Source organism: Furipterus horrens, unplaced genomic scaffold, assembly GCF_987537825.1.
Source record: "Furipterus horrens unplaced genomic scaffold, mFurHor1.1.pri manual_scaffold_5, whole genome shotgun sequence".
Taxonomy (NCBI): Eukaryota; Metazoa; Chordata; class Mammalia; order Chiroptera; family Furipteridae; genus Furipterus; species Furipterus horrens.
In genome coordinates this window covers 177,636,469-177,656,846 of record NW_028327175.1, presented here as the reverse complement: position 1 = coordinate 177,656,846, position 20,378 = coordinate 177,636,469, and the positions used below count along the sequence as shown (strand labels likewise).

Here is a 20,378-nt window from a genome sequence, read left to right as displayed (position 1 = left end):
GGTAGCAAATGCCACACTCCTTCGTTTATCCCAAATCAGAGCCCTACCTTCCCTGAGGAAGGGACAAATTCTTCTCATCCTTCAAGGCTCAGCGCAGGTGCTCCCTCTACTGGTGCTCCATGGGTGCCAACAGTGGAAACGTCTATACCTACATGGAAAGGTCTGCAGCCTTTGCCTATCCATGTGGCCCGTGGCTCTCTCATCTCTGTGTGGCTGTTCTTTGTGATTTATTTCCCTGCCAGACTGGGAACTCCAGGGGAACACAAACAACTGCAGGAGTCCTATAGATTTGGAAGGCATGAGTGAGTGAATGGATGAATGTGCTCGTTGGCAAAAGAGCCTCAACTTTGCAGTGCATTTTGCCCTCCTCCGTGGGTGATGAGCTCACCCTGGACCTGCTCCCAGGCTTTCTCCAGAAACCATTAGCTCTGGGCCTTAGAATGTCAGAGCTGTTGGGCTTAAATAGTTCCAGAATTGAGTAAGTTGATTCAGAAAATGCTGAAGACAGGAACGATGGTTATTAATAAATCATAACAATGATTATTTTTCTTTCAAGACACACAGTGGGGCTTATAAGTCATACTATCTGTGTAATTGATCAGCGGGGGAAAAACCTGGGCTACTTTGGCAGCCTAAGTAGCATGTGCAGGAAGTGCCTCCCTGGTGAAGTGAGGGCAGCAGGAACTGGCCAGTCCTCTCCTCCACAGGAGCCAAGGTGAAGTAGCAGGGCAGATGGGATACTTGTGTCTGCTGAAAGAGATACAGTCTTCAGCTCCCTGCCTGAGGACTGGCCTAGCCTTCTTGCCCAAGGGTCACCCTTGCCTACTCCCTCCATACCTGCAGCCCTCAAGAGGGTGGTGCCCAGAGCTTGAAGATCAGGGCAAGAAATGTTGCTTTTTTTTTTCTTGCCACATTGAGAGAACTGAGGGCCAGTAACGCCCATGGTTATTTATGTATTGCACAAGTGTTCTGGGCACCTGCACTCTGCCAGTCCAAGCAAGCATCCAGTGTCCTGTGCTCTGAGTTTCTAGCTTCCTGAACAGATACACTTGGACACAGAGCACCTCAGTACAATCACCCAGAGCAGGGTCGAGGATTCCTCACATTCCTCACCATCCGGCACGATGCCAAGGCCCCCAGTTTTCATTTTGCTGGTCCTGCACAGAATGCTGCCAGGGATTCAGAAAGAAGGGCAGGTGCATTTCTGGTCCTAGCAGTGCTTTGACCTTGTCAAAGAGATAGCTTTAGTCTTGTCGTAATACAAAACAGGAGACAGAACCAGGGACATGGTGTTAGAACATTCTATGAAATTGAAGATGTGCGGAAAGGTGGAGGGTTCTAAGCACCGTTTGCAGATTTTTGGAGAAGAGGCAGAGAATTCAAGAATAAACAGTGGAGTCCTGGGCTAATCCATTCACTCCAGTCTTCAGGAACTGCAGGGGCCCAGCTTTCTGCTAAGGTTCAAGTTAATCACAAGTAATTAAAAAGCAAAAGCCTAAGTTACCCTGGTGACTTACTTTTAGACTAGATTATTGCCCCATTAAAGGAATTTTATAGAGATGAATATACTGAGACCAAGAGAAGAAAACTCAGTAACCAAGGGAATACGTCTGTCCTCTCTCTTCTTTGGTCCTTTGTCATACTCCACCAAAATAATGGAGTTGTGGTGACCCTCGCCTCATAATCATTTCCATGTACTAATATAATCACATTTGTAATTCTTTTTATTAAGTATAATTATAGATTATGTTATCACAGTTGTCCCAGCTTTACCCCTTTGTCCCCCTCTACCTGGTACCCCCATTCCCTCCAGCAGTCGCTCCCCCTTACTTCATGTCCATGGGTTGTGCATGTAAGTTCTTCGGCTATTCCATTTCCTATACTGTTCTTAATATCCCCCTGTCTATTTTGAACCTACCAATTTGTACTTCTTAATCTCTGAACCATTTCCCCATTTCTCCCCCTTTCCCCTAATAGCTGATAATGATCTCCATATCTATGAACCTGTTCCCGTTCTGCTTGTTTGCTTACTTTGTTTTTGATTTTTAGATTCAGTTGTTGATAGTTTTGAGTTGCTCTCCATTTTAATGTTCATAGTTTTATCTTCTTTTTCAGTTTTTTCCATTTTTTTATTGTTTTTCTATTACAGTTGTCTCATCTTTCCCTCGCTGCTCTCCCCTGCCCACTCACCTTCCCCTTCTCCCACAGTCAATTCCCACTCCGCTGTCCATGCCCATGGGTCATTTATACTAGTTCCTTGACTAGACCCTTCCCCTTCTTTCCTCCCTTCTCCTCCTCCCCCCTCTCCTCTGGTCATTGTCAGTCTATTCCTTGTTTCTACGCTTCTGGTTATATTTTGCTCATTTGTTAGTTTTGTTCATTAGGTTCCTATATTAGATGAGATCATATGATATTTTTCTTTCATCACCTGGCTAATTTCACTTAGCATAATACTCTCCACTTCCATCCATGCTATGGCAAAAGGTTGGAGAGTTCCTTCTTTCTTTCTGCTGCATAGTATTCCATTGTGTGAAGGAACTACAGTTTTTTGAGCCATTCGTCCACTGATGGGCACTTAGGCTATTTCTAGCACTTGGCTATTGTAAACAGTGCTGCTGTGAACACAGGGGTGCATAGGGTCTTCTGAATTGGTGTTTCAGGATTCTTCAGGTATAATCTTAGCAGTAGAATCTCTGGATCAAAAGGCAGTTCCATTTTTAGTTTTTTGAGGAAATTCCATACAGTTTTCTACAGTGGCTGCACCAGCCTGCATTCCCACCAACAGTGCACTAGGGTTCCCTTTTCTTCACATCCTCACCAGCACTTATTTACTGATTTGTTAATGATGGCCATTCTGACTGGTATGAGGTGGTATCTCGTTATGGTTTTTATTTGCATCTCTCTGATGGCTAGTGATGCTGAGCTTTCTCTCATATGCCTATGGGCCCTCTGTATATCCTCATTGGAGAAGTGTCTATTCAGGTCCTTTGCCTAATTTTAATTGGATTGTCTGTCTTCCTGGTTTTGTGTCATATAAGTTCTTTATATATTTTAAAGATAAAACCTTTGTCCGAGGTATCATTGGCAAATATGTTTTCCCATATGAATGGTTCCCTTTTCATCTTGCTGTTGTTTTCTCTCACTGAGCAAACTCTTTAGTTTGATGTAGTCCCATTTATTTATTCTTTCCTTTATTTCCCTTGCCCTGGGAGATATATCAGCGAAAATATTGCCGCATGGGATATCTGAAATTTTACTGCCTATGGTTTCCTCTAGGACTTTTATGGTGTCATGGCTTACATATAAGTTTTTCATGCATCTTGAGTTAATTCTTGTGTAGGGTGCCCATTGGTGTCCTAATTTAATTTTTTTTTGCATATTGCTGTCCAATTCTCCCAACACCATATGTTGAAGAGGCTATTTTCACTCCATTTTGTGCTCCTCCCCCCTCTGTCAAATGTTAATTGACCATATAGACCTGGGTTTATTTCTGGCCTCGCTATTCTGTTTCATTGATCTATAAGCTGTTCTTAAGCCAACACCAGACTATTTTGATTACCATGGCCTTGTAATACAGTTTGATATCAGGTATTGTGATTCCTCCTACTTTCTTCTTCTTTCTCAAGATTGCTGAGGCTATTAGAGGTCATTTTTGGTTCCGTATAAATTTCTGAAGTATTTTTTCTAGGTCTGTGAAATATGTCATTGGTATTTTAATAGGAATTGCATTCAACCTATAAAATGCTTTGGGGAGTATGGACATTTAAATGATGTTAATTCTTCCCATCCATGAACATGGTATATGCTTCCATTTATTTGTATCTTTTTAATTTCTTTCTACAGTGTTATGTAGTTTTTTGAGTACAGGTCTTTTACCTCCTTGGTTCAGTTTATTCCAAGGTACTTTATATTTCTTGTTGCTATAGTAAATGGGATTTTTTTCTAGTTTCTATCTCTGACATTTCATTGCACCAGGGAACACAATTTCCGTTGAGTTATATCTGACACTTGTTTTTGACTAACTTTTGGCATCTGAACCCAAAAATGACCCCAGTTTTTCTCTTTCACATCAAATCTTTAAGGTACAGGATACCATCTCTTTGTCCCCAAAATTATACCAAATGTACATACAAAGAAAAATAAAGAAAAATTACCTGAATATGCTGGTTATTTAGAGTTATTTTATGCATATAAAGGCTATATATTGTTACTGTAAGTCAAACTATGTACAAGTAGTAAAGTTCTTCTACCAAACAACGTATTAAGGTGTTTAATCTTTTCAAACGACAGGCTAGGAAATGCCAAAATGAGATACTTGAAACAGTCTCCTTCAGTTGGCAGAGCTTTAACAAACTGCTTCATGAGACCCAGTTTCATGTGCAGAGGTGGGAATATAATGTTCTTTCTGTCAACAAGTGGCTCATATAGAATGTTTGGATCACCAGGTTTGAGATCAGATCTTGGAGTCCAATTTGATTTCACCCAATGCTTCTGATGAGCTCTGCTGTCCCACATACACAGAAAACAGGGATATTTGGTGTATCCACGTTGCTCACCAAGAAGGAAGCAGAACATTTTAAGGCCAAAACAGGTGATCCAACTGTGCTTATGATATTGCAACAGTTCAATGACTCTTTATGTCTTCATATTCCTCATGAAAACAAACTGAATGGCCAATTGGGACTGCACCAAATGAATTCCCATTGTGGAGGAGGACACACTTCAAGCTCCACTTTGAGCTCTCAATGAACAGTCACCATTCAGTTGCGTTATAGATTGGAATCCCCAACTCCTCCATTAAACCATGTATGTTATGGCAATACACAAAGCCACCATCACTTCGAAAGTACTGCAGAAATGCACTTTCTCTCTTTCGAAAGTAGGATGCCTTCGCTCCTTTTTCAAGCAAGTTTTTCTTGTGAAATCTTAATGCTAGGAGTTCTGAAGCCTTTTGGGATAGTCCCAAACCTCATACCAAATCATTCAACTCATACTGATCAAATCCTTTATGAATACTGAGTCATCTTTAACTTCAAAATCTTCATCATTTCTATCACTTAGTTCTTCACCATACTCCTGTTTTTCAAAAGAGGTAGCTCAATGAAAACTGGCACTGGGCTCAGCTGAATGAGGCACTGGGCTCAGCTGAATGAGGCACTGGGTGTATAGCTGGTGGTAGACTAGGATACTCTATTTTACATTTATTTTTCTTGTTATATCCTGACGTTTTCACTATACAAAGGTAACAGTCACTTGAATGTCTCTGGGCTCTCGCCAAACCATAGTTATACCAAATGGCAATTTATCACATGTTCCCTTCGTCCACATCTGTAAACTCTCGACACACTGCTTGCACACCTTGTAAGGGGCCCAAGACTTATTTTGATCACCAAGTTTTTCTTCAAAATATGCAAAATATGCTTGCCTGACAAATGCGCTGATGTTTGTCCTTTGACTGGGAATGGTGACACTCCCACAGATATAACAAAACAAATCAGGGTTGTTTAGGCACTTTTGATGAGAAATAGCAGAGGAAGACATGATCTGAAGGAAAGGAAATAAGTATGTATGTAAATAAAAAAAAATTATGCTAACTCCTTTTATACAAACAAGAACTCAGGCTATACTTTGGAATATGATTCACTATATAGAGCGACACACAACCTCTCACCACAGTGTCTCATGTGTAACTGAATAACCTAGACAAGTATGAACCTGTCACTGGTCTCCAAAGTCAGCCTCCACCCCTCCCTACTCAAGGGATGTTTACTCTCAGCCAATAAGAGAGCACTAGTGCTTCCCTCAATCCAGGCTAGATCCAGCCTATAGTGGTTGTGTTATGATATGCTGTACACAAGTCATGTGATGGCAGTTTTCCAAGGAACCTGTGTTTGAAGCTGTCCCTGAAGTGATAGCAGACAGCTACATACCCTGCTGTATGGAGAACCAGGCCACCCAGAAAGCTGGGTGTGGCTCTTGAACCTACGGGAGAAAGTGGTTCATCATGGCTGATGACCTAAAGCAATTCCTATATAAAAAGTTACCAAGTGTTGAAGGGCTTCATGCTATTGTTGTGTCAGACAGAGATGGAGTGCCTGTTACTAAAGTGGCCAATGATAATGCTCCAGAGCATGCCTTGAGACCTGGTTTCTTATCTACTTTTGCCCTTGCAACAGACCAAGGGAGCAAACTTGGACTTTCAAAAAATAAAAGTATCATCTGTTATTATAACACCTACCAGGTGGTTCAATTTAATCATTTATCTTTGGTGGTGAGTTTCATAGCCAACAGCAATGCCAATACAGGACTAATTGTCAGCCTGGAAAATGATCTGGCTCCATTATTTGAAGAGTTGAGACAAGTTATAGAAGTTTCTTAATCTGACAGTGGTTTTGATGTCTACCTTATCTTCAGTATAACAAGCACAATATCAATCCAGCAACCTTGAGACCACAACAATATTTGTATCCATGTACTCAAGAAAGGGACTCTTTCCTACCTTACACTAAAGAAAGAGTCTATAGATAGAACTTATGGACAGATTAATTGCTACCTTTTCTTGTATAGGTTTTATTTACTGAGATCTGGAGATATCACAGAAAGGGTTCAGTCTATCACAGCTCCCATGCAGTTAGTCCAGTCACCAAATCTGTATGAGATTCTGTTTGGTGTGTCAGAATCAAAATGTTACTTTGATCTGCTTGAACCATGCCATGCTCCCTCTTGTACACTCTGCCAGGCCTGCAGAATGAAATAGATCCTTTTTATTGTGAATAATAATGAGGCTGTATTTTTTCCTATTGTTTTATTTCTTTGCATTGAGTGTGGGGAAGATAAAGTGGCTTAGTAAAAGTAATAAAATCAGTACAATCACTAACTTTCCTCTATATGTATTATTCTGCAGTATAGATGTATATTACTAATTGATTTGATTCTACTCAGAGGGTGCTGTTGTTTAATGAAAAGGATAGCTGATGTTTTCCCCCCCCCACTCTGCTTTGTATAACCAATCAGTGTTTTCATGTTTGTGCATTCTTTATAAAATTTAGAGGCAATTCATTATTGAACTGTTTCCAATGTTGATAAGTATGTAAACATGATACTACAGCCATTTTTTCAACATGAGTATAAATAAAATAGTATTTTTAAAAGTAAAAAGAAAATGCTGCACAGAAAAACTTGACATAATAGACGAAAACTAACTGCAGTTTTGAAATCAACATGCAGATTTAAGTCTAAAAGCTGAAAAATCAAACTCAACAGGAATTATGTTAAAAATTGTTCCCCTGTGTTGTTGGTTTACAGAAATGTCTTCAATTTCAGAATATTGACTTTGTACCCTGTTATTTTGCCAAATTCACTTATTAGGTCACTCAGCTTTTTAGTGGAGTCTATAGCATTTTCTATGTAGACTATCATGTCATCTGCAAATAATGACAGTTTTACTTCCTCCTTTCCAATTTGAATGCTTTTTATTTGTTTTTCTTCTCTGAATGCTGTGGGTAGAATTTCCAAAATTATGTTGAATAGAAGTGGAGAGAGTGGACATCCTTGTCTTGTTCCTGATTTTAGGGGGAAAGCTCTTAGTTTTTGCCCATTGAGTATGATGTTGGAAGCAGATTTCTCATATATGGCCTTTATTATGTTGAGTTATGCTTCCTCTATTCCCAGTTTCCTGAATGTTTTTATCATAAATGGGTGCTGAACTTTATCAAATGCTTATTCAGCATCTATTAATATGATCATGTAGTTTTTGTCTTTCATTTTGTTTATGTGGTGTATTATGTTTATTGGTTTGTGAATATGAAATCATCTTTGCATCCCTGGGATGAATTCCACTTGATCATGATGTATGGTCTTTTTAATGTGTTGCTGGATCCAGTTTGTCAATATTTTATTGAGGGTTTTAGCATCTATGTTCATCAGCGATATTGGCCTGTAGTTTTCTTTCTTGTGTCTTGACCTGGTTTTGGAATTAGGACAGTACTTACCTCATAGAAAGAGTTTGGGAGTCTTCCCTCTTCTTGGATATTTTGGAATAGTTTGAGAAGAGTAGGAGTTAGTTCTTTCCTAAATGATTGGTAAAATTCTCCTGTGAAGCCATCTGTCCAGGGCTTTTGTGTGCCGGGAGTTTTCTTTATTATTGCTTCAATTTCACTAGTTATTATTGGTTTATTCAGGTTTTCTGCTTCTTCTTGATTCAGTTTTGGAAGATTATATGTTTCCAGAAGTTTGTCCATTTCATCTAGGTTGTCAAATTTTTTGTGATACGGTTGTTTATAATAATTTCTTACCTTCCTTTGTATTTCTGTGGTATCAATTGTGATTTCTCCTGTCTCATTTTTCTTTTTATTTATTTGGACCCTCTCTCTTTTTTTCTTGATGAGTCTGGTTAAAAGCTTGTCAATTTTTTTTTATCTTTTCAAAAAACCAGTTCCTGGTTTTTATCAGTCCTTTGAATTGTTCTTTTATCTCTATGTCATTTAATTCTGCTCTGATCTTGATTATTTACTTCTTTCTAATTGCTCTGGGCTTTGTTTGTTGTTGTTCCTCTAGTTCTTGTAGATGTAGGGTTAGGTTATTATATGAGATTCTCCTCTCCTGGATTGCTAGGAACTTCCTTCTAAGGACTGCCTTCACTGTGTCCCATACTTTTGGGGCTGTTATGTGTTCATTTTCTTTTGTTCCAAGAAACTTTTTGATTTCTTCCTTGATGTCATTGTTAACCCATTCATTATTTAATAGCATATTATTCATTCTCCATGAGTTTGAATATCTTTGAGTTTTTTCCTTGAGGTTGGTTTCCAGTTTTGAGCCATTGTAGTCTGAGAAGCTCAATACATTTTCAATTTTCTTAAAATTGTTTAGGCTTGTTTTATGTCCTACCATGTGGTCTATCTTTGAAATTGTTCTATGTGAATTTGAAAAGAATGTATATTTTGCTTCTTTGAGGTGAAAGGTTTGTATACATCAATTAAGTGCATTTGCTCTAGAGAGTTGTTCTTTGCCACAATATCCTTGGTGTTTCTTTCCTTGGAATATCTGTCGATTGTTGACAATGGGGCTTAAAGTCCCGTACTATGAGTGTGTTGCTGCTGATATATTTCTTGAAGTCCTCCAAGATTTTGGGTGCTCCTATGTTGGGTGCATATATGTTTACAAGGGTTATATCTTCTTGATGGATGTTTCCCTTAAGTATTATGAAATGTCCTTCTTTGTCTCTTTTTATGGCCTTTGTTGTGAATCTGTTTTTTCTGATATAAGGATTGCTACCCCATCTATTTGTCCTGTCTGTTTGTTTGAAATATTTTTTTCCTCCCTTCATTTTCAGTCTGTATATATCTTTTGTTTGGAGGTGGGTCTCCTGTAAACAGCATATATGTGGGTCATGATTTCTTATCCATTCAGCTACCCTATGTCCATTGATTGGAGAATTTAATCCACTTACATTTAAGGTTATTATTGAAAGGTACTTATTCATTGTCATTTTCCCCCTTTGTACCTCTGTTCCTCTCTGTCTCTCTCTTTTTCTTCATCTTCTTGAATCAGACCCTTTAGCATCTCTTGTACTGCTGATTTGGTGGAGATGTACTCTTTTAGCCTTATTTTGTCTGGGAAACTCCTTATTTCACCTTCCATTTTGAATGAGAGCCTTGCTGGGTAGAGTAGTCTTGGTTGTAGGCCTTTGTTTTTCATTGAATGGAATATTTTTTGCAATTCCCTTCTGGCTTGTAGTGTTTCTGTTGAGAAATCTGATGATAGCCTTATTTGAGCTCTCTTGTGTATTATTATCTGTTTCTCTCTTGCTGCTTTTAGGATTCTTTCTTTGTCTTTGAATGTTGCCATTTTTAATATGATGTGTCTTGAAGTGGGCCTGTTAGGGTTAATCTTCATTGGGTCCCTCTGTGCTTCTTGGAACTGCATGACTTTTTCTCTCATCAAGTTAGGAAAGTTTTCTGTCATCAGTTTTTCGAACTGGTTTTCTATCCCTTGCTCCTCTTCTTCTCCTTCTGGTATTCCTATGACATGGATATTATTATGTTTCATGTTATCCTGCAGCTCTCTTAAAATCTCTTCATTCTTTTTTAGTATTTTTTCACTTTGTTGTACTGTCTGGGAATTTTTTTCTACGTTGTCCTCCTACTTACTGATCTGATTTTCTGCTTCCTCTAGCCTGCTTTTTAATTCCTTCTACTGTGTCCTTCAATTCAGAAACTGTATTCTTCATTTTTCGTGGCTCTTATCGATAGCTTCTATGTCCTTTTTCATGCTGGTGTAAATCTCAGTAAGTTCCTTGCAGTTTTTCTGGAGTTCCTTGTAGTTTCCCTGGAGTTCTTTGTAGTTTTCTTTGAGCTCGCTGATCTCATTGAGCTTCCCTATACAGTAACCTCTCACTATATCATGGTTCACTTATCGCAGACTCACTGTATCGTGGGGTTTTTTAAAATATTATATTTAATTATTTATCACGGATTTTTTGCTATATCGTGGGATTTTGTGGTACTGTATACGTATGTCATTAAAATTACATAGGTTTAAGAATGTAGAATAAGTGTAAGGTTCCTACTTCATGGGGGCGGGGGACCAGGGGTGTGTGGAACATAATGCCCATGATAAGTGAGGGAATACTATAATCCATGTTTTCAATTTCATGTCTGATAGTTTGCTTTCCTCTATTTCATTTAGCACTCTTTCTGTGGATTCCTCCTTTACTTTTGATGGAGGGTTGTTTACCCATCTCCCCATTTTTGTGACTCTTCTTGTTTGTTGCTGCTTCTTAGATTGATCTGCCCTTCCTATATCTTCCCCTGGTGGCATCAGATCCTGTACCAGTCTGCTCTCATTGTCTTTAATCTTTGGCATTTTGATTATGATGTATCTTGGTATAGGCCTCTTTGGGTTCCTTTTGTTGGGACACTCAGCACTTCCTGGACTTGTATGTCTATTTCCTTCCCCCAGCTAGGTAAATTTTTGATCACTGATTTCTAAAATAACTTTTCAATCCCTTGCTCTCTCTCTCTTTCTCTTCTGTTTCTGGTACACTTATTATGTAAATGTTGCTATTTTTCCAGTGGCCTTTTAAACTATCCTTATTTTTATTTATTTACTTTTATTTATTTTCAGAGAAGGTGGAAGAGAGGGAGAAAGAGAGGAAAAGAAACATCAGCTGGTTGCCTCTCAAAGCCCCCCAACTAGTGACCTGACTGGGAATGGAACTGGTGACCTGTCAGTTCACAGGCCAATGTTCAATACACTCAGCCACACCAGCTAGGGCTATCCTTATTTTTTTTTAATTTCTTTTTAAACACCCAGTTGGGTGTTTTCTGCTACCTTGTCTTCCAGATTGCTGATTCAATCCTCAGCTTCATCTTTTGTGATGTCGATTCCCTCTAATGTATTCTTCATTTCAATTATTGTATTCTTCATTTATGACTGGCTCATTTTTATGTTTCTATCTCCATTTTTATGATTTCTATCTCTGTTGAAATTCTCACTGAATTGATCTATTCATCTCCTATGTTTGTTGAGCATCCTTATAACTAGTGATTTGGACTCTTCATCTGGTAGATTGCTTGTCTTCATTCTGTTTTGTTCTTTTCCTGGAGTTTTGTCCTATTCTTTCATTTGGGATATATTTCTTTGTACCCTCATTTTGACTGACTTCCTGCATTTCTTTTGTATTAGGAAAATATGCTACACCTCTGGGATGGGCAGAGTGGCCTTATATAGTACGTATCCTGTGGGGCCCAGTGGCACAGTCTCCCTGGTCACCAGAGCCAGGTGCTCCAGGAGTATCCCTTGAGTGTGTTGTGTGTGCCCTCCTGTTGTAGTTGAGCATTGATTGCTGTTGGCATGTCAGTGAGTAGGAGTTACCCTCTGACTGACTGACTGACTGACTGACTATGAGGATTCGCCATTACTATAGCAGATGAGCTCTTATATGGGGGTTGATGCCACAGAGCAAGAGTGGCTTCAACAGGGTTCTAGTGCCAGCTGAGTCTTCCCCTCCTTTGTGAAGCTGATTGGTTGGTGCTCTGGTGTGGACTGAAGCCAGTGACCAGGTGAGCTTGTTATGGAGCGTCTTACAAAGAGCTCCAGTACAAGTCAAGGTCAGCCACCACTTGTGCCCAGCTTGGAGTCATCTGGTAGGGGCTACAAAGTGATCTGCAGTTGGTTGCCACTTTTGCTTGTATCAGAGGCACCTGGGAGTGGGTATTTTATGAACCAAGGCTAGTTGCCACTAGTGTCAAGCTGGTCCCTTGGCCATCATGATGACAGCTGAGGCCAACTGCCACTTGTACTGAATCTGTGGCCATTAAATTAAGGCTATATTCCAAGCCAAGCCTGGATGCTGCTTATGCCAGGCTTAGGGCTACCTGATGGGAGTCACATGAAAGTTTAGAGCACTTATCACTTGTGTTTGGCTTAAAATAAGTTAGCAACAGTTATAGAGCACACTGAGGCCAGCCGCTGCTTGTTTGGGTTTTGCAGACCTTTGAAAGATTTTAGGAAAGTCCACAACACAATCTGAGGCAAGCTATTTCTGAGGAAAAGCAGCTGGAAGAGGCTTGAGCAGGGCATGTGACTTGGGTGGGGCTGGTCTAAAGGGGTCATCAGGGCATGGCAAATGGTGTTAACCCAGGTTAACAGAGAACTCAGATTTGGCACCCACCTGTGTCTCCTGGCTGGGTTAGGGGCAGGGTGGTGAAAGGAAGGTTCAACAGAGAAACAACCTTGCCTGCCCGCACTTCTGTTTTGGAGACAGTTGCCCCAACCCCTGCCCCTCAAGCCCTCAACCTGAAGTTAGTCAATTTAGTTCCTCCCTGTGTATCCCTGGTGCTTTTTGAGTTGCTATCCACATGCTGGACTCAGAATGAGTGAGTCTGTGCAAGGGACCTTTAAGACCTCCAGTGCCTAGGTCTCCAACAGCTCTCCATTACACTTGGATGAAATCCCAGCTGGTTTTTATAGCCAGATATTATGGGGTCTCCTTTTCTGGCACTGGATCCCTGGGGTGGGAAGCCTATGTGAGGCTGGTATTCCTCATTCTTCAGGGGTGGACTCTGCAAACAAGATACACCTCCCAATTCTTAATCACCACATTGCAGTGTGGGACCTTCCTGTTCCATATATCCACCCCTCCTGCTGGTCTCGATGTGGCTTCTTCTTTATATTCTTGGTTTGGCTAACCTGTAGGTGGTTTTCAATGGTAGTTGTTCTATAATTAAGTTGTAATTTTGATGTAGTCACAGGAGGAAGCAAGCACAGCATTTACCTTCTCAGTCATCTTGGTCAGAAATCTTATGTCTCTTATTTCACTGCTTTATCCCAAGCACCTGGAACAGTGACTGGTATATAGTAGATACTCAACATGTAATTATTTTCATTGAACAAATGGAAGGATGAATGCATGAGAGACACATGAATGGATAAAGACAACTTTGGAAATAGAGAACACAAGATCCCAGGGACGTAACAGAAACTAACAAGGCAGGCAAGCTGTATACCTACCCCTGGTGGATAATCTTGGGATGTTGCTGCTGAAGTGCTCCAGCCCATGTCCCTTTGAACCTGGGGTCGGGGGGGCGGGTCATTAGGCCAAGCATGATCATGCGCTGGTGCCCTAAGCTCCCATGTCCTGGTCACAGGGCAGCTGGGATGCCAGGATGAGGCAAGAACTAACAACACGCATACATCCTTTCCACTCACTTTGTGTTCTTGGCTTCCAGCCCGCTCCAAAAGCTTGGTGATGGGGGAGCAGAGCCGGAGCCCCAGGCAGCCACCCTGCTCCCACAGGCTGGGCCCAGTGCTAAAGGCAGGCTGGCTGAAGAAGCAGAGAAGCATCATGAAGAACTGGCAGCAGCGCTGGTTTGTGCTGCATGGGGATCAGCTTTTCTACTACAAGGACAAAGATGAGACCAAGCCCCAGGTGAGAAGTACATGTTCTGTGTCCAGCAGACATCATGGTGGGGTTCTAAGGGAGGGTTAATAAGCCAAGGAGAGGAGAGGGAGAGGCAGAGAGACCCTCCCATCAGGACCTCCCCCCTCAAGCACCCAAGCCACTGATTTCACTCAGAGTGATGCATCACCAGAGTCTCCAAAGTGGTTTTTATTCTCAGCTTCTATGTTCCTGGTGACACAGCTTGTTTTACTGAAACACATCCACAGCTTTAGTAATGAACATATTTTTTTATGAGATTCATAGAGAGCTTCTGTGCACAGCTCGAGAAAACAAGTGTTTTCTGTGTTATTTTCAGCTTGTTCGTGCTTCCAAGAAGACACGGGTGCACACAGTTTTTTACTTTTATTGTCCAGGGAAATGGGTACCCAAACAAATTTAACCTCCAACTGAAATCTAGCTCCCTATGAAATCTTCTTGTAGGATGCCTCTGCCTCTCAGTGGCTGCTTATGTTTTCCATCAGCACTGTAAGGTTCACCTCAGTTTCTTAACATGTTTGCCTTTCCACTCACATGACACTAAATTCACTCACTCAGAGCAACTAGCCACCTTACCCCACCATGGTGTGGCCTGGTGACTTTGGACCATGCCCAAGTCATAATGAAGTGCTGCCATTCAAGACAGTTGGGCTCATGGGGCTTGGATGATGTCCTTGTTATGGGATTCAGAGAGAGGAAGGACACTTGGGAGAGGCCCTTATTTCTCTTGGGAAAAATAGGGAAGTAAATGTAAAGGACTCATTCCAAAGGATGTTCCTGGTCACTGCTCTGAATTGGAAAGAAAAGGGAGATCCTATATTCAAGGCCAGGAGTCATAAAGCCTTGGTGGGCAGGAGCCTGTGTGCCTCTCAGCACTTCCCACAGTGTGATGGTGGGGTCTGGGCAGCAGAGGGGTGCTCAGTGATGGGCAAGGTAGGAGGAGGTACCTGGGCACAGCACAGGATCACATCAACATGACAGTGAGAAAATACCTCCTTCACCCCTCTTTCAATTCTTTTGAGCATATCAAGGAGGAAATGTCAGTAGGGTGCCAGTGTGTCTTTAACACTTCTCCACCACTTGGGGTCCTCTCTTAAAAAAAATTGGGAGGTGAAGGCAAAGCAGACCTCATCTCAGAACCTCCAGTGGCAACAATAACTAGCTGCAAGTTAACTTCCTGTCTTCACTATGTTATTCTAATGGCTAACTTCTGTTTATGGAAAGTATTCACTAATACTTGTTTCCATTCATAAGAGTGATATCCCTTTTTTCTTTCAAAAGATAAACTAAAAATAAAATGTTTTGTATATCAATGTGAATGTACTTAATATCACTGAACTATACACTTAAAATAGTTAAAATGGTAAATGATATGTTATGTATATTTTGTCACAATAAAAAATACAAGTGATTCTGCTTAAGGAAAACTTTTACACAAATAATAGCAGAGATAAGAGGTGTATATGACAAAAATTAGAAAGGCAGATCTAAACTAAAGTTTAGGAAACCCTGTTATTGTATAGCCTTCTTGGTTTTATAAGGAATGAAAACAAGTCCCAGAGAGATTGAGCAGAACAAATAAAACTGTAGAGTCAGAGAAATCTGAATTTGTATGACTTGGGACAAGCCACTTAAATATTTTTTTCTTTACTTTTGGTTTTATTACTGAAATGGAGACATTATCACCTATGTCACAGAGATCCCTAATGGTTATATTGTAGAATATATGTGCGGAGGAGAAACAAACTTTCCTCTACCCTCAAGGTTCTTTTGGCTGACTTAATAATCAAATAGATATGAGACAGATTAGTAAGAGAAAATAATCAAATTTAATGCATACATATGTATAGGAATGCTGCATGCACAAGAAGCTCAGAGACCCCCATGTGCAGATGTTCAGTGATATTGTAGAAAGGAAGATTGAAGGCATTCTGAGCTAGGGATGAGGCAATGCACCTTGGGGACTTCAAAGGATCATTGCAGGTCATCCTCTGAGAAGAGCACATGTTTGGTAAAGAAAAGTTTGTCCTGACATGTAAGTGGGTGAAGAGGTTATCACTGATAATCTCATGGGCAAGGCCTCTAATTCAACTAGGCACTTAAGATGGGGGACAGAAGTTGCTCCTGAGCCTGAAGCTAAAGTTGCCTTTAGCTCAAAATAATCTACATACCGCTAAGGCAATCTTGAGATGACTTATTCTGGACCCTCATATATGCACCACCAAGCATACCTCCTAGCATACAAGAAACTAAGGTCTGGGTACTCTCATGCTCATTTTGCACTTCCTTTGCTTTGCTTTGCTCCCCCTCCCATGGACCTGCCCCTGAGCCTACTTCCCAGGCCAGACACCACACTTCTGGCTTGCCAAGCACCATTTTCCTTCTGAATTCTATGTTTTGTGTTGAAGATCAGCCTTGGCCCTTAAATGGTGCATTGGCTTTCATGGCTGACCTGTTGGTGATGTCACCGTGATGACTGTAACCAAAGTTTTTGGGGGGCCCTGCCTCTCAGAGCCTTGCCTGTGACCCCTGCTGTCCCAGTCCATGGTACCATCTTCTGGGATAACTGCATTGTGATGCTGGGCACACTGAGGTCACCAAGACTACATACAGACCCCTGCCACAGGCTTCCCCACATACTCCTCATGGCAGCTGTGAAGTGGCTCTCATCCACCAGCTGCTGCTCCATAAGGAACAGCATTTCTCCCTCACACACCACCTTTTCCAGACTTTAATGGTTTCAGCCATTGATGGAAATAGCTAATAACACGGAGGCTTCAACATCCCCAGACACCAGCCTGGACACAGGAGAAGCCCAGGCCCAACCTTACTAAACCAGGGTATCTTCAAGGAGGCATCAGATCCCTGAAAGAGCCAGCACCTCCTGAGGGATACCAGTGTCACGCCTAGGGCTCCTCTTTTGTCCTCTCTGGGCCTAACCAACACTCCCAGATTCTCTTAGGACAATATTTCTTCCCAACAAAGACTGACTGCTCTGGCCATCCATTTGCACAGGTTCCCAATCTCAGGGAGACTATTAGTCAGATTTGACTCATTTAGCTTATACAGTACGATCTCAAACATGTATGCCTGCTGGGAAAACAGCACATACATTTCTATTTAATTTCATGAACTACATGTAATGGACTAATTCTCAATACCTGATTCCTGGAAAAATGTACCCTGCTCACTGTTTACAGTGACAGAAATGCGCAGGCAGAGAGCACCCTCCTGACAGATGGCCTGTCATTTGTCTAGCAAATGCAGTTGTCCAGACAAGAGATATCCAGATACTCTTGATGCTGCCCAGAGTGCAGAACATTTGATGAGGATCACTCTCAGTACATACTCCAGTTCTCTCGCCAAAGCCCTATGTCTTCCCCTCCCACCTCTCCCTAGCAGGAAGGTCAGCCAAGAACATAGAGCACAGGGATGGAGGAAGAGGAAGCAGCTTGCACGAGCTCAGATGGACAGACTAGACAGAGATGCTTTAAAACAGAACCTGAGAGTGTGCTCCATCCCTCCAGCTTTTCCCAATACACGTTCCTGACAGTTTTCTACAGACAGACTTACAATTTCAATAATAGAGGATTCCAGATGTTTTTATTTTAGTGGTTTTAACTACTGTTTGAAATGTTTCTTGGGCCATGAAAACTCCTGCTACATTCTTTATTAATCAGCCTAGTCCACTGCCACTGTTTGAGGACTCACAAAATGAGTATAGTTATGCCAGTTCTTTACTTGTGGGTTTCTTGCCTTTGAATAAAAATATAATAGAATAGCAATGGAAAGCATAATTTCCAAAACATAAGGTGGAAAAAATGCAACAAATTAAATGTGACCAGTTCAACCAATGGGCAGAAAATGAGGGGAAGAAAAATAAAAAGATAGAAAGGTAAATAGAAAATGAAAAATAAATAAATTTGCAAGGAATAGGTGCAAACATTTCAGTTGTCATAATAAATGTGAATAGGGCCAATTCGTCTGTTTCTTAAAAGATAGAAAGTGGAAAATTGGCTTTAAAAAGGAGAGCAATGAACAAAAAGGGGAAAAACAAAATAATAGAAAAAAGATTAGCCAAAAATTTAAGAAAAAGGAAAGTAGATTTAGCAACATCAAATTAAAAATAGGGGTCAAAATGATAAAAACAAAAGGGAACAAATTTAAATATTTCAAAATAAGACAAATAACAACCTACCAAGAAAACAGAGGAGCTGTGAACTTTTATGCTCTTAATGCATAGCTTTGGAGAATTTCTAAACAAAGAAAACAATATCCATGGTAATCCATCTTTTTGAAAATTTTTTTCAAAAAATAAAATGATAGCAGTGCAAAAGAAGAAAAGACTTAGAAATTAAGAACAAAATGATAGTGAGGGTGTGTATGCAAGAGAGAGAGAGAAATCTATACAAGTAGAGGTAAAACACACATGATCCATACTTCTTAAATTAATAAGAAAATCAAAAGTTAAATTCAAACTTCTAGTTAAGAATGACAGGTTTAAAAAAAAACCAACTTCAGACAAGGGTAGTAAAGCCATGTTTTGACCATACCTACTAGAAAGGAGAGGAGGAAGCAGCAGCAGCATCTGGATGCTGGAAAACAGGTGGACAGAGGGAGTTGATTTAGCAGACCCAACAGAGCTGAATTCCAGGCCGGCACTGAGGAGTGCACAAAATCTGTCTGGTTTTCAAAGGTGTACTCCCCCTGAGACTGCGGACCCAGGTGATAGCCCAATCTTCTTGACCGATGCAAGATTGATCTACTCTTTCTTTTCTGTATATTTTGAGTGTTTTTATGTCACAGAGCTGATGACCCTAGACATACCCAGTGTCTCGCTCTGGTTTATATATGTTCGCTGCCCTTGGCAGTAATCCCGGTCTCGAGCTTTTTCTCCTACCCTTTCCCTTAAGCAGTAGAGCCTTTTCAGGTTTGCTGGTGTTTCACTCCTCCACCTCTTGGAATAGGTTAGAACATTTCCTAGGAAGTCTCGGCTGTTTGACGTTGGCGTTGCTTTTGGCAGAGCTCTTCTGTTAATTTATGTTTGAATTCTTCATTCACATTTACAATTCAGAAGGGTATTCAGTGAAAAATCGAATTCTCCCCAAGGACTACTGATTAGTTTTGTGTTTCCCTCCAGAGAGATTTATCACTTGTGCAAGCACCCTTATTTTTCTAAATGGTAGCACACTGTAAATGCTAGTCCGGTGCTTTATTACGTAGTCTTAGTCTGGGATCCATAAACCACTAAAGGTGTTGGAACTCCATGATGCTGTTCGCAAAATTTTGTGTAGATATGTACTTTTTTTTATGAAGGAAGAGAGCTTTTATCAATTTCTCAAGGCAACTTGTGCCTCAGTGCTAGTCAAAAACCATTGTATTATGGTGATTTGAGAAATTTCTGAACATTTGCTCCACCGTCCCCTGGTTATCTCTTGTCCTCCCGCCTCTAATGCTTAGCTACCTAGCCTTCCTTGTGGTCTGCCTTGGACTCCTTCAGGTCTTGCCTGTCCAGGCAGCTGCCATGAGTCCTGACTGGGCGTTGTTTAGTTATCTTAGTTCCTATACTTTGAACACCCCTGGCTGGTTTGGCTCAGTGGATTGAGCGTCGGCCTGCGAGCTAAGTGTCGCTGGTTCGATCTTCCAGTCAGGGCACATCAGAGAAGGAAAACTCTGACTCCAAAAAACCTCCGCTGCCTTGCGGCATACCTCTTCAGGGGAAAGGCTAAGGGAGTAAACCCCGACAGAAAATCCGGAGCCGGAGTCCCTAAGGCGGTTTGACGTTGTAGTCAACACCGGCAACTCCTGCGGTGCACCTGAAGCCAAGCTGTATTGACTCCGTCTTTCCCTTGGACCCTTCAGCTGCAAAGAGAGGGGGGGTCTGCTGCATGGGCAACAGCAGACCCTCCATATCACCCTGCCCAAGCTCTGTAGCTTCAGCTTCACTGGAGAGGACACTCCAGCGTCATCGCAAGATGTCGATTCAACACGGGAGGAGACAGATACCGTGTCACTCCCGAGTTGGACTGCACAGCCATTCTCGGCGGTGCAGATAGACTCTTAAGAAGCTACACCATTGTCTCTCGAGACGGACGGCTGCCGATATATATATGCCGATATATACTCCCCCAAAGACTCAGTAATTGGCAGGACCAGATATTTCTGGAAATGAGGGCAAAAAAGGAACTCAAAACAGGAGAACTGGTTGGAATAGATTTAAAAAGCAATTAGATCACAGATGTCCTGAACAACCTGATATATAGCTGTGGCTGCCATCCCCCTGGGGTGTAACGCTGGAGATAATTCTCTGGGAAGCATGAGAGACAGGCACTTCAGAGTGAGGACACTGTGGCAGTAGTTTGTGGAATGGAGATGCAGAGACAATACCAGCAGGCAGAATGAGTGATCAGCAACAAACGGAGGGCCATAGCTTGCTCAG

The 20,378-nt window shown here is 41.2% G+C and overlaps 1 protein-coding gene and 1 pseudogene across 3 annotated transcripts in view; both read left to right on the top strand.

Moving 5' to 3' along the window:
• The window catches only part of ARHGAP22 (Rho GTPase activating protein 22), a 219,781-nt gene that overhangs the window by 57,809 nt on the left and 141,594 nt on the right, over positions 1 to 20,378 (top strand). For all 3 annotated transcript variants that reach the window (XM_090278354.1, XM_090278352.1, XM_090278353.1), the window contains exon 2: positions 13,731 to 13,930. In XM_090278354.1, coding sequence (XP_090134480.1) covers positions 13,731 to 13,930 — 200 coding nt within the window. The remainder of the gene's footprint in view (positions 1 to 13,730; positions 13,931 to 20,378) is intronic.
• LOC150010447 (ragulator complex protein LAMTOR3 pseudogene) lies at positions 6,003 to 6,414 on the top strand (annotated as a pseudogene).